Source organism: Sapajus apella, unplaced genomic scaffold (assembly GCF_009761245.1).
Source record: "Sapajus apella isolate SASKATOON/1434 unplaced genomic scaffold, GSC_monkey_1.0 scaffold78, whole genome shotgun sequence".
NCBI lineage: Eukaryota > Metazoa > Chordata > Mammalia > Primates > Cebidae > Sapajus > Sapajus apella.
In genome coordinates, this window is record NW_022437018.1 from 553,194 (window position 1) to 566,596 (window position 13,403).

The 13,403-nt window shown below is 42.7% G+C and overlaps 1 protein-coding gene across 2 annotated transcripts in view; it reads left to right on the forward strand.

The window, feature by feature from the left end:
* Positions 1 to 8,934: 8,934 nt before the first annotated feature.
* UBE2D1 (ubiquitin conjugating enzyme E2 D1) overlaps positions 8,935 to 13,403 on the forward strand; it is a 37,992-nt gene continuing 33,523 nt past the window's right edge. Inside the window, exon 1 of one of the 2 annotated variants that reach the window (XM_032252524.1) lies at positions 8,935 to 9,173. In XM_032252524.1, coding sequence (XP_032108415.1) covers positions 9,150 to 9,173 — 24 coding nt within the window. In that variant the 5' untranslated portion in view covers positions 8,935 to 9,149. The remainder of the gene's footprint in view (positions 9,174 to 13,403) is intronic. The other variant, XM_032252525.1, reaches the window with a different exon arrangement.

Consider the following 13,403-nt stretch of genomic DNA (forward strand, 5'->3'; position numbering starts at 1 on the left):
GTGCAGATGAGAATAAAGTCCAGTGAACGCCTTGATTTCAGTTCTTCAAAATGAAGAAAAAAAATGACACCAAGTGAAAATTCATATCTGCATGTAGAAATAAAAAGTATGGAGATGGTAAATATGTCGGTAAATATAAAAGACTATATTTTTTTCTGACTCTTTAATGTAAAATTATGATATGAAATTTATAATATATTTAAATGTAAAATGTATTATAATAACACAAAACAGTTGTGCCATTGTAAGTTCTTACTTTTTTTAGAGGCAGGGTCTCTTAGAACTTACCCTTGGGAGGAGAAAAAAAAAAGAGAGAGAGAGAAAGAAAAAGAAAGAGAGAGACAGCTGGTCTCAAACTCTTGGGCTCAAGCCATCCTCCCGCCCTAGTCTTTCAAGTAGCTGGGACTACAGGTGTGTGCCACCATGCCTAGCTAGTAAGTTCTTACATTGTATGTGAAATGGTTCTATTAACCCTCTACAAACAGATAAATCTAAAACGCATATTTTATCTTATTTTTTGAAACAGGGTCTCATTTTGTCACCCAAGCTGAAGTGCAGTGGTGCAATTTCGGCTCACTATAGTCTCCACCTGTCGAGTTCAAGTGATTCTCCTGCCTCAGCCACCAAATACCTGGGACTAGAGGCGTGCACCACCACACCCAGCTACTTTTGTATTTTTAGTGGAGATGGGGTTTTGCTATGTTGCCCGGGGTGGAATTGAACTCCTGAGCTCAAGCCATCTGCCCACCTTGGCCTCCCAAAGTGCTAAGACAACAGGCATGAGCTGCTGCACCCAGCCTAAAATGCATATTTTAATCACCAGAGTAAATATATTTTTCTAAAAATGTTTATGAGATTAACTAAGAAGCTATGGGAAGGTTTTTCTCGTCATCTTCCTCTTCCTCTTCCTCTTCCCCATCTCTCACCGATCCTTTCTAAATAATTTAGAACTAAAGCCAACAGGTGGAGCCAAGCAAGGTCAGTGTCTATGCCGGAGTTGTAAGGAACGCAATGGCCCAGAGCATGATGTCAGAGTACAACTAAGGTGAGAAGGATGTCCACATGGGGTGAAATAAATGGGGTTGGGAGTCAGAATTCTAATATACTCCTGTAGTATTAATAGTTTCTTAGGGCTGTTATATCAAAGTACCACAAACTGAGTGCCTTAAACAACAAAAATTTATCTTCTCACAGTTCTGGAGCCCAGAAGTCTGAACTCAAGGTGTCAGCTGGGTTAGTTCCTTCTGGAGGCTCTGAGGGAGGAACTGGCCCATGCCTCTTTCCTGGCTTCTGGTGGTTTTCAACAATCCTTGGTATTTTTGGTCATGGAAGCGTAACTCTAATCTCTGGCTCTGTCTTCACATGACCTTCCCTGTGTCTCTGTCTTCTCTGTGTCTGTGTGGCTTTGTGTTCAAATACTCTTCTCCTTTCTCTTGTAAAGTTACAAGTCATTGGAGTTAGGGCTTACCCTGAATCCAGGCTAATTTCATCTTAACTAATTACATCTGAAAAGACCCTATTTCCAAATAAGGTCACATTCTGAGGTTCTGGGTAGACATGCATTTTTGGGTGATATTATTTAACCCACAGTAACCTGCCAAGACTCCCAGCCCCTGAAAATGTAACAGCATTGTGAGATGCTAAGCAAAGAACCCATATGCCATGCCTGGATTTCTGACCACAGAAACCGTTGAATAATGAGTAAGTGTTGTTTTAAGTCACTAAGATTGTGCTAATTCGTTATACAACAGAAAACGCATACAGAGGGTGTCTGCAAAGTAAAGTGTCCTGGTGTAAGGTGTAGGAACCTACATGGTATGAGGAGGATATCCATATAGAAGGCATCCCAGCCTGGGATGTTGGAGTCTCAGTGGCATTAGGAACGTGTTTGCACAGAGGATCGCCTAACATAGGGCATCATTGCCAAGGGAGTGCCTGAGGACATGAGTGTAGGAGGGTAGCACTGGTGACTTGTCAGAGCCTAAACAGAATGCAGATGCTTTCATGTGGGAGGGAAAGTGGCCCAGTGAGGGGAATTGAAGGAGAATGGTGTTCACATGTCAGGGCAGAACAATATGGGTTGTAGAATCTGAGCTGGGTGTGACTCAGTGCCAGGTGATAGAACCCAAATTGGGTGAGAAGGAAATTCATGTAAAAGGACAGCCCAGCTCAGAGTGTCAGAGAGCAAGTAGAGTAAGGAAAGTATCCTGGTGGTATGCTGCCTGGTGTGGGGTATCAGAGCCAAAGGGGTGAAGGATGGATTCACACAGGGGAGCAATCCAACATGGGTGCCAGAGCCTAAGCAGGATAAGGAAAGGGCCATGGGTCCACAGGCAGGGGGAGGGTAACCCAGTACACCGTGTCAGGGCCTGAGTGCGTAAAGAGGGCTTTCATGCAGTGAAGCAGCCCAGAACAGGTGGTTGAGAAAGGAATAGAATGGAAAGGGTATCCCCGCTGGGGAAGTGGGGTATGGGAGCCCAGTGTAGAAATTGGAGTCCAACTGGAGAGAGCAGGTAATTTGCTCAGGGGCCAGGAGCAGTAGTGATGGGTTATTAATTACATCAGAGAAGTTGACTAAATAAGTATAGTAAGAGGCATGTTCTTAGTGCCAGAACAAAAAGTTAAAAATATGGAAAGGAAAAAACTAGAATGAACCTCATAATGTTAGAATTGAACTGAAAGTTATGAATGTCTGGTTTTCAATATATCTAGCTATAAGAATAACTATAAATGTAAATGTCTGTAGGTGCATATGCATTAATGCATATATTCCCTAGCTTTGTCCACTGAAAAGACTTGGGAACAGCTATACCAAATGCCCAAATTTTGCTTTCTAAATAATATACCCATTAAAAAGAACTAGAATTTTTTTAAGGAAAATGGCTGATTCCAAGGCTAGGGGAGGAAAGGAACAAAAGATAAGCTTGTAGCCAGTTTTTGTATTAAAAAGTAAGAAAAATCTTAAAGAATGAAAGAACGTGCCTAAAGAACAAAGAAGTCCCATTGAAGGGGCAAGCACTGGCCAAATCTGGGATGATTTAAGCATCAAAACAAAGAGAGATAGTAATGGAATACAGCCCAAATACAGCCCACTGAATAAAATAGGAAAACGTGAGTCCATACAAATATAAATTACTAAATGAAATTGACAATTCGATGAGGAATAGCTCACATAGTCTCAAAGTACCTCCACCTGAAATACTTATTATTTATGAAATAAAAAAGTGTAACTTCTCTGGGAGAAGCCTCCAGACAATACCTTAATCAAGGGATCAAAATGAACATCAGTAATGGGTCAGACTGAATTTCAAATTTATTCAGAAATACACAGGCTGGGCTCAGTGGCTCACGCCTGTAATCCCAGCACTTTGGGAGGCCAAGGAGGGTGGATCACAAGGTCAGGCGATCAAGACTATCCTGGTCAATATGGTAAAACCTCATATCTACTAACATACAAAAAAATAGCCGCGTGTGGTGGTAAATGCCTGTAGTCTCAGCTACTCGGGAGGCTGAGGCAGGAGAATTGTTTGAATCTGGAGGCAGAGGCTGCAGTGTGCAGATATCATACACTTCACTCCAACCTGGGTGATGGAGCAAGACTTCATATCAAAAAAAAAATATATATATATATATATATATGTAGCATTGCATCTGTAATATTCCTACCAATGATGCATGACTTGGATCTAATCATGACAACATATCAAACTGAGGAACATTCTACAAAGCAACTGGTTTATCATCTTAAAAAATGTCACGATCAGTAAAGTCAAGAAAAGACTGAGGAACAATCCCAACTTGAAGAAGACTAAAAGACATGACATCTAAAGACAACATGTGACATGTGATTCTTATCAGATCCTTTTGCTATAAAGAACATTCTTGCGATATGAATTATAACTCAATCATCCTGAAAAGATCAAAGCTTATAGAGTCTCTTCTCTGACAAAATAATTACACAGAAATTAGCAGCAATATGATATCTAGAAAAGCTCTAAATATGTATTTGGAAATTAAACATCATATTTTAGAAAATAACCCATGTTAGTAATGGTAAGGGGTCAACAAGGAAGCACAAGTGAAAGTAGAAAATACTTAAAACCAAATGAAATAAAAATACAACATAACAAAATTTGTGGAACGCAGTACATAGAGAGAAATTAGTAGCTTCAAAGGTTTCTATTAGAAGAGGAAAAAGGTGTAAAACCATTGAAGCTTTCCACGTTAAGAAGTTAGAAAAAGAAGAGTAAATTAAGCTCCACTTAAAAGGTATAGAAAAGGTATTGCAAAAAGAAAGCATAGAAATGGCCAATGGATCACACCTGTAACCCCAGCACTTTAGGAGGCCGGGGCGGGTGGATCACAAGATCAGGAGTTCAAGACCAGCCTGGTCAACATGGTGAAATCCCATCTCTACTAAAAGTACAAAAAAATTAGCTGCCTGTAATCCCAGCTACTCGGGAGGCTGAGGCAGGAGACTTACTTGAACCTGGGAGGCGGAGGTTGCAGTGAGCCAAGATCACACCACTGCACTCCAGCCTGGGCGACAAAGCAAGACTCCGTCTCAGGGGGAAAAAAAAAAGAAATAGCCAATGGAGACTTCGAATTGTATAACCGCTTTGGGAAACTCTTTGGTAGTTTCTTATGATGTTACACATATACTATCCTATAACCCAGCAATTCCGATTTTAAGGTTTTTACCCTACAGAAATGTCAACATATGTCCATGAAAGATATACATAGGAATATTCATAGTAGCCTTACCAACTGGAAACAACCTACTCAGTAATCTGAGAAAAGAGAAAAAAATTATAGTATATTCATATAATTGAATACTACTCAGCAATTTAAAAAATGAACTAATGTATGCAACAAAATAGAATAATCAGAAATATTCATTGAGCTAAAGAATTCAAACATAAATGCGTATATATTGTATTTATTTTTTAATTTATGTGACTTTCAAGAAAAGGCAAAATTAATCTATAGTAATAGAAGTCAAAGGTGAGGTTCCCTGTTGAGGTGGAGAGTGTCTGCAAGGGGTGATAAGGGAATATTCTGTGGTGAAAGAAGTGCTTTATATGTTGATTGTGGTGTTGTTACACAGGTATATTCATTTGTCAAAATTCATCAAATTGTACACTTAAATGTGTGCATTTCATTGTATTCAAATTTGACCTTACTAAAAAAAAAGGAATACATTTTTCAGATGGCCTTAGAATTCATGTTGTAATGAGATAACCAGCCATGAACAAGATAAGTATAATTCCCAAAGTATGAACATCTTGCTTCTGGAATGAAAAGAATAATGTAGACATTAATAAATCCACCTCAGCAAACAGGCAGAGAAGGATCTTACAGGGTATGTATCATTTGAATTGGGTCTTGAAGGATGTATAGAAGTTTGTCAGGTGAATGGTGGGAGGTCATTCTATACCAAGTGAATGCAAGTAGCAAAGGCACATGACTAACCGTGATGTATGAGTTAACGATGGAAAAGAGGAGTTTGGGGAGAAATTGTGTGTTTTGCACTAAGTCAAAGCATTGAGCTTCCATGGTACAAACCAATGGAGGTTTTAAAGTAATAATGATATGATCAGTGCATCTTTTAGTAGTGTGAAGGATATCCTGGAAAAGGGAGAAATTGATGCCAGAGTCATGGGCCCTCAATGCCTTTTGAACAAAACTGCCCTGACCATAGCTCTTGCTTGAGTGCATATTTTTATCTTTGCTCTGTTGTTGTTGTTTGTTGTTTTGTTGTTGTTTTAAGATAGGGTCTTGCTCTGTCACCAGGTTGAAGTGCAGCGGCATGATTATGAGTCACTGCAACCTCTACCTCCTACCTCAACCTCCTGAGTAGCTGGGACCACAGGTGTGCACAACCATGCCTGGCTACTTTAAAAATTTTTTTAAAGACGACGTCTTGACATGTCTCCCAGGCTGGTCTTGACCTCCTGAGCTCAAGCCATCTGCCCACCTTGGCCTCCCAAAGCGCTGGGATTACAGGCATGAGCCACCATGCCCAGCTTGAGTACATATTTTAGACTGTTGATCAAGATTGTCCACTGAATGACCTAGAGGTTTTCCTGATTTGCATGGCAATGAACTACCTGAAACTAATGCTTCTCACAGTGACAGCAGGTGAACATGGTCTTACCTATGACATATCCAAATGCTATCAGCAAGGGAATGCAACTCCCCAAAGCAGTTGGAGCCCAAGACCAGACCATTTAACCCCCATTTACAAGGACACTCTCATACTTGCCTTTTAAAAAGCAGGAGAAATGTGGAGCTAGTGTTTCTGGAGTACAAAAATGGTGTTTCAAGGTAGCCCAAATACACTTCTGGAGGATGAAAACATGTTGCTGGAGTTTTCCAAAGGCCCTTTTGCCCTATAGTATTTCCAAACTTCCAACAATTCAATGGGTAGTCACCTGTGGTGACCCAAGAATAGCCAGTTCATAGTTTGTTCACCAGCTGACAATGCATAGCTTGGAGTAAAAAGATGAGTTGCATCAATGATATTCTTCCTTTTGAGAAGATCAAGTTAGGAGTACCAAAGGCTTGGTCATTTCACAACTGAAGCAGTTGCTGGAAGAGCATCACAAAGTAGAGTTCCAACTACAGAAAGCCCAAGCCACATAGAAGAGAAGCAAAGGGGGAACTGGAAAAAGGAGGGTGGTCCAATGTGCAGGGAGAAGCAGGACTCCATGAAAAGGTAAGAAAGTAGCCAGTCCCCAGAACCCTCTTGGTGCGGGGCAGGGAAGATTTCCAAATTAAGTTTTAAGTCTTATTGGTTGTTTCTATCTCTCTTCCATTACCCATTATCCATTTTTCGCTTAGGTTACAAGAGTGGGATATTTGTTCCTTGCTCTTTGCAGCCTTTGGAATGCTATGGTAGCTATTGTTTTGGGTTTCTTGGTAAGCTGTCTCTCATCCTCAACTTGTAGTTACAGACCCTCAATGCTAGGCACAGGGAAGGAAGGCAGATGTGTCCAGTGGGCTTTTGAAAATTTAAGATGGAAACTATTGTGAGAGTTTGAGCTGAAAAGAAATTTTTTATTTACCACCATGTAAGTAAAAATAAGTCAGGAAATAATACTCATAGAGCACTTTCAACATAGGTACTGTGTTGGGCATATTACATATAAAAATACCAATTAATTCTTACAATAGTACATGTAGAGATTAATAGACATTAGAGAATTTACATGGCTTGGCCAAGGTCACCCAGCTTGCAGGAGTCAGAGGGACAGCAATTGGTCTTCACAGTCCATGAACCTCAAACTACGCCCAGTTCAGGGGAGAGCATGAGGTCTATCTCCTAGAAAGATATCGATGGTGAACTCTGGAGCTTGGAACTCTGGAGCACTCCAACGCTTGAGAAGAGAAGCTAGTGACAGAAAAAGGAAAGTCAACCAAATAGAAGACCCAACTACCATGGTGCGTGGAAGCCAGAGGCAGTGAATGTTTTGAAAAGCAAGAGGGTGGCTGCAAACAGGTGGTTCAAAAACATGGCGCAGAGTAGGGAGTGAGTTGAATCTGGTAATTCGAAGTTCAAGCTTCTAATTGGTGACCTTGGTGAAAACTGATTCTGTGGTGCTCAAAGCAGAAGCCAAGTTTTTGGGTTTTATTTTGTTTTGAGACAGGGTCTCACTCTGTCGCGCAGGCTGGAGTGCAGTGGTGTGATGTCCGCTCACTGTAATCTCTGCCTCCCAGGATCAAGTGATTCTCCTGCCTCAGCCTCCTGAGTAGCTGGGACTACAGGTGTGCTCCACCACGCCCGGCTAATTTTTGTATATTTACAAAGAGACGGGGTTTCACCTTGTTCGCCAGGCCTGTCTCAAACTCTCATCCTCAGGTGATCTGCCCACCTCGGACTCCCAAAGTGCTGGGATTACAGGCTTGAGCCACCGCGCCTGGCAAGAAGCCAAGTTTTAATGGGTACACACGTGCACAGGAGTTGGAGAGTGGGGAGTGTGAGCTGACTGTTGAGTAGGGACTGCGTGTGTGTCAGTAGGGTAGGAGACAGTGGAGGTAGTGAGAGCTCAGAACTAGGTATTCGAAGCGGGTAATTTATGAGGAGGGGCATACCTACGAGCAGATAATGCACTCAGACAAGGAAGATTTGTGCATTGGACAGAAGAGACACCTTTTTCCTCGGCAATAAGAACTAAGGAGGTAAGCAAGGGATCTGATAGATGCGAGTTTGTGCATGTGTGCAAGGTGAGAAATTGCGACAATCCATATATTTGAGAAAAAGTGAAATTTTTTTTTTTTTTGAGACGGAGTTTCGCTCTTGTTACCCAGGCTGGAGTGCAATGGCGCAATCTTGGCTCACCGCAACCTCCGCCTCCTGGGTTCAGGCAATTCTCCTGCCTCAGCCTCCTGAGTAGCTGAGATTACCGGCACACGCCACCATGCCCAGCTGATTTTTTGTATTTTTAGTAGAGACGGGGTTTCACCATGTTGACCAAGATGGTCTCGATCTCTTGACCTCGTGATCCACCCGCCTCGGCCTCCCAAAGTGCTGGGATTACAGGCTTGAGCCACGGCGCCCGGCCCCCAAAGTGAAATCTTTAAAGGTAAAAATAACAAAACTAGCTGTGGCACCTATTGGATAAGGAATTACTAACTGATGATTTAGAAATGCCTTTAAGTGCGTTAATAGCTCGTTTGTTATCCCCATTTTCCAGATGCGCAGCCCCAGAGTCACGTGCTCTCAATGAGACTGCAGAGACCGATTCCAGCCCCCGGCAGCTCTCACCTGAAGCTGCCCCGCTGAGGTCAGCGGTGAGCAGGTGACCTGACAGCGCCCGCGGACCTGCGGCCGAGGACAGGGCTGGAACTACACTTCCCAGTGTGCCAGGCGGGGGCGGGGCGGGGCGGGGCGCGGCGGGGTGGGCGCAGGCTCCTTCCCAGAAGCAAAAGCGGAAACAAAAGAGTCTCGCCGGCGTCCCCGCCCTCACACTCGCGCTCGGGCGCACACCGAGCAGGGACCGGCGCCCGGAGCGAGCCTGGGAGCGGTGAGCCGGGGACCCACCGCGCGGAGCCAGCCGAGCCGCCAGAGCCCAACCCGCGACGATCCACGCCCCAGAGCCCCGCAGCCGCCCCCCGCCGGCCGGTGTCCCCACCGCCATCCCGGACCCATGGCGCTGAAGCGGATTCAGAAAGTGAGTGCCGAGGCCGGGCCTGGGGCTGCGGGGCTGGCAGCGGCCACCTGCCCCGGCTGACCCGGCCGGTGGTCCCGAGGGACGTGCGGGGAGAACACGGGATGGGAGGGTGGGCCGGGGCGCGGGCAGGGAGCCGGAGGCTCGGGCCGGGCCAGCGGGCACCGGACAGGTGAAGTGGGAGCTGGGGCAGGTCCCAGGCGGCCGGAGGAGCTTGAAGGCTGGGGGCCCGCTGCGCGCTCGCGCCGGAGCCGCTCCCGGAGCCCCGGGGTAGAGAGCCGTCTCCGCCTCCAGACCGCCCCGAAATCTGTGCTTCACGGTCAGGGCTGGGTTTTGCCCTCCATGGGGCTAGTTTTGACCCCTGTCATGCTGTGTTTTCTCCAGGCTGTTTCTTAAGCCTGTCCTCTTTTATGTTCCTGCTTCTCCGGGCTCCCCGGGAGGGCACGAAAGGTGGGGTGGGCCTGCAGCCTTTCTCCGCGGAGCTGTCGGGGTTGGTTCTTTCTCTCCTCTGCGGTTGGCTCTTGCTCAGTTGCCCAAATGGGCTGGAAAGCCCATTTGCAGCCAAGAAGCCAGGAGAAGGCTCCTGCCCCTTCTATTTTGGTGCCTCTGCTGCTGCCACTTCAGGTCACATAGCTGTAGCGAAAACATAGTTGCTGATACACAACAAGATGACCTCCTGGCTGTGATTCACAGCGAGTCAAGCCAAACAGGTTTTTTTCCCCCTCATGATAAACTGAGATGTAAAGTTCGAGACACAACATAAACTGTCACAAATTAAATTGTTTTGATGCTTTGACACATGGGAATAGAATAAGGAAGAAATGTATGTCTTCATCCAACGACTGTTTAGCCATCTCAACCCTGTGTATGGAATTGTCTTCTTTTCATAGTATTTATTGCAACCATTTCAGATGTGAACATCTTTCGGAATTGAGATTGGGGCATTTCTTTCTGTTCGTGTTTTTTCCTGTTGGTCTGTATACTTACCCAGGTTTTTGGTTTTACAGTTATAGTTCACACTGGGAACGTTGAGAATGTGTTTGTTAAATAGGGAGTGTTTTTTTAGCAAGTTAAGCAGCAATGGACAGTGTGTTTTATAGTTGTTTCAGAATACATTGATGCCCACAAAAGATTTTTGTCGACTTTTTTGATCAGGAGTCAATATAGCAATATATATGTTAGAGCAGTGACATTGTATCCTGATTCGCCACTAGTGGCATCTTTAAGTACAGAGGACAGCAATTTTTAGAGCCTGCTAGTTTTTTATTTTCAAATTCTGAATCTGTGGTTCCCTTGTTATTTTTTTGTGCCATTTAAAGGTCATCTCATTGTAAAACATACAGTTAACAATCAGCATTTATTAAGTAATACTGTTTTCTTGTTTGAAGGTAGTACAATTACACATTTTTTTTTCATATAAATATCCTAATTTTGAAGCCTCAGTCAGCATGTTTACCATACGTTGCATACTTATTAATAACGAGATAACATTGGTTCACATTTGGATCAGATAATGCACATCTTCCAAGGAAGTTTTCAAAGTCTATTTCCTTCTTTCCTAGTTGTGAGAATTTTTCACATGACTTTGCACATACAAGAGCTTTCTAAATTTTATTTTCTTTCTTTCTTTTTTTTAAAGAGATGATGGGGGTTAGGGGTCTCACTATGTTGCCCATGCTGGTCTTGAACTCCTGGCCTCCAAAGAGTCTGGAATTACAGGCAGAAGTCACCATGCCCAACTAACAATAGCTTTTAAATGCTGTGTAATTTGTCCACAGTAAGTAGATATTCAAAGAAATACGGATATTATTTGTAAATACCATGCTTGGCAGTTCTCATCAATCCCCATGCTGAACTAGTGTATTTGACTTATGGTATATGTCCATATCTTTTCTTTTTAGTGTTTACTGTTATTAGTTTATACAGTTGTCCAGTAAAAAAAAATTATCTACATAGAATTGATATCAAATGTTACAAATTGATATTTTGGAGAAGAAATTGGGGGTCATATACCATCACATCTCTATGTGTTCATCTTTGGCTTCCCTTTCTGATACCAGGCAAGTTGATTTAGACAAATCTTTCCATTAATCACATATTCAGACCATTCCCTCAAACCTTAGGGGTGATTATTTTGATTGATTCCCTACTTTTCCTCCTCCTTTACCTACCTCCTTGATTAGAAGCCAATTCCAGGTTGGATGTGCTGCCTGCCATATGAACAGTTCCATAGTCTTTTTTGATGCTATCAGTATACAAATTCTTATTTGGATCTTGCATGTTCCAGCAAATGAAGATGTATACTAACTTTTGGCCCTTCTTAGGCTCATTGAAATATTATTATAATTTTCCTCTACCTAAAGTGGCAGGCGTAGAGCTGTGTGGCACCTCAGATAAGTCTGCAGTAGTGTAGTAGAGCGAACCAGCAGGGGAACAACTTCTAGGGCAGTGTCTCAGAATCTTCTGTGGGACGTTTTCAGATGATCATCAGTTCTATAAATGGGGAGATGCTTAATCCCTCAGATGGGTTGGGGTGGAAAGAAGACTGAGAACCACTGGTATTCTGTCTTGTCCTTCTTATTCAAGGAAGGATCCAGAGGCCTGGAGTGGAGGAGTGTTTTGTCCAAGGATAATCTCTCTCTCTCTTTTTTTTTTTTTTTTTTAAAGTCTTGCACTGTCGCCCAGGCTAGAGTGCAGTGGCGCGATCTCAGTTTACGGCAACCTCCACCACCCAGGTTCAAATAATTCTCCTGCCTCAGTCTCCCAAGTAGCTGGGACTACAGGCACATGCCGCCACACCCAGCTGATTTTTTGCATTTTAGTGGAGACAGGGTTTCACAGTGTTGCCCAGGCTGGTCTTGAACTCCTGATCTCAAGTGATCTGCCTACCTTGGCCTCCCAAATTATTGGGATTACAGGCATGAGCCACCCCATCTGGCCAATAATCTCTTAATTGACTTGGCATATTTGAGAATGTTAAAAAGTTTATGATTTCACATTTCTTCACTGTGAAAAGAATAAAGATGATTGGATTAAAATATGTAAAGATAGAGCATGGAGATACCAATGCTTAAAATATATTTTCATATTAGAGTATAGTAAATGATTTAATGCTCTGATTTAGACATCCTGTGCCAGTTTTGCATTCCAGCTCATAAATTTACACACCCATGCCCTATTTTTAGATACAATAAAAGATGTTGTCGCAGTCACCTAAATCATTAAAATAAAAAAGTTTGAATGAAGTCTAAGGAAAGATACCTAAAACACGTCTGAAAAAAGAGGACAGTTTTTCAGCTAGTTATCTATTTTCTATAATTAATTTTCTAACTGTTTCTTCTATCAATACTATTTTCATTCCTGATATACTTTTTCCAGGGGGAGGGGATTATTTTTTAAATTACAGATGTTAATATCCCAATATTGAATGTTTTGAAAACCAAAGGGAGAAAAAAAGGAAATCCTAAAACAGTCATTACCATCATCATGGATTTTATTTGATAAAGATTTTGAGGTAATGAACATCATACTTGCATAATGTGTTGTGATGCAATAGGTTTGTTTCCATTTTTGTCTATCTTTTGAAAAGTGAGGCAATAGCCGGGCGCGGTGGCCCACGCCTGTAATCCCAGCACTTTGGGAGGCCGAGGCGGGTGGATCACGAGGTCAAGAGATCGAGACCATCCTGGTCAACACGGTGAAACCCCGTCTCTACTAAAACTACAAAAAATTAGTTGGGCATGGTGGCGCGTGCCTGTAATCCCAGCTACTCAGGAGGCTGAAGCAGGAGAATTGCCTGAACCCAGGAGGCGGAGGTTGCGGTGAGCCAAGATCGCGCCATTGCACTCCAGCCTGGGTAACAAGAGCGAAACTCCGTCTCAAAAAAAAAAAAAAAGAAAAGAAAAGTGAGGCAATAGAGTTTTATTTTACAGATATAGCAACCCAGAGAACTGTTCCTTAGTGTGTAGTTCTGGCCCCCAAATGGAACATTAGTAGTTGTTTTTGTTTTTTAATAATCAATGTAATCTAAAACGTATATATAGACATAGATTAAAATAAAATTTTACAAATGTTTTGAGCTGCTGAATTTTTTTGATTTGCAGAATTTTATGTTAAATTGTTTATGGCAGCCTAAAAAACCCTAGGTTACTTAACCCAGCCCTCGATGGTAGATGGAATATTAAATGGAAAAAGAAAGTCTGGGCTTTTTTTTTTTTTTTTTTTTTTTTTTTT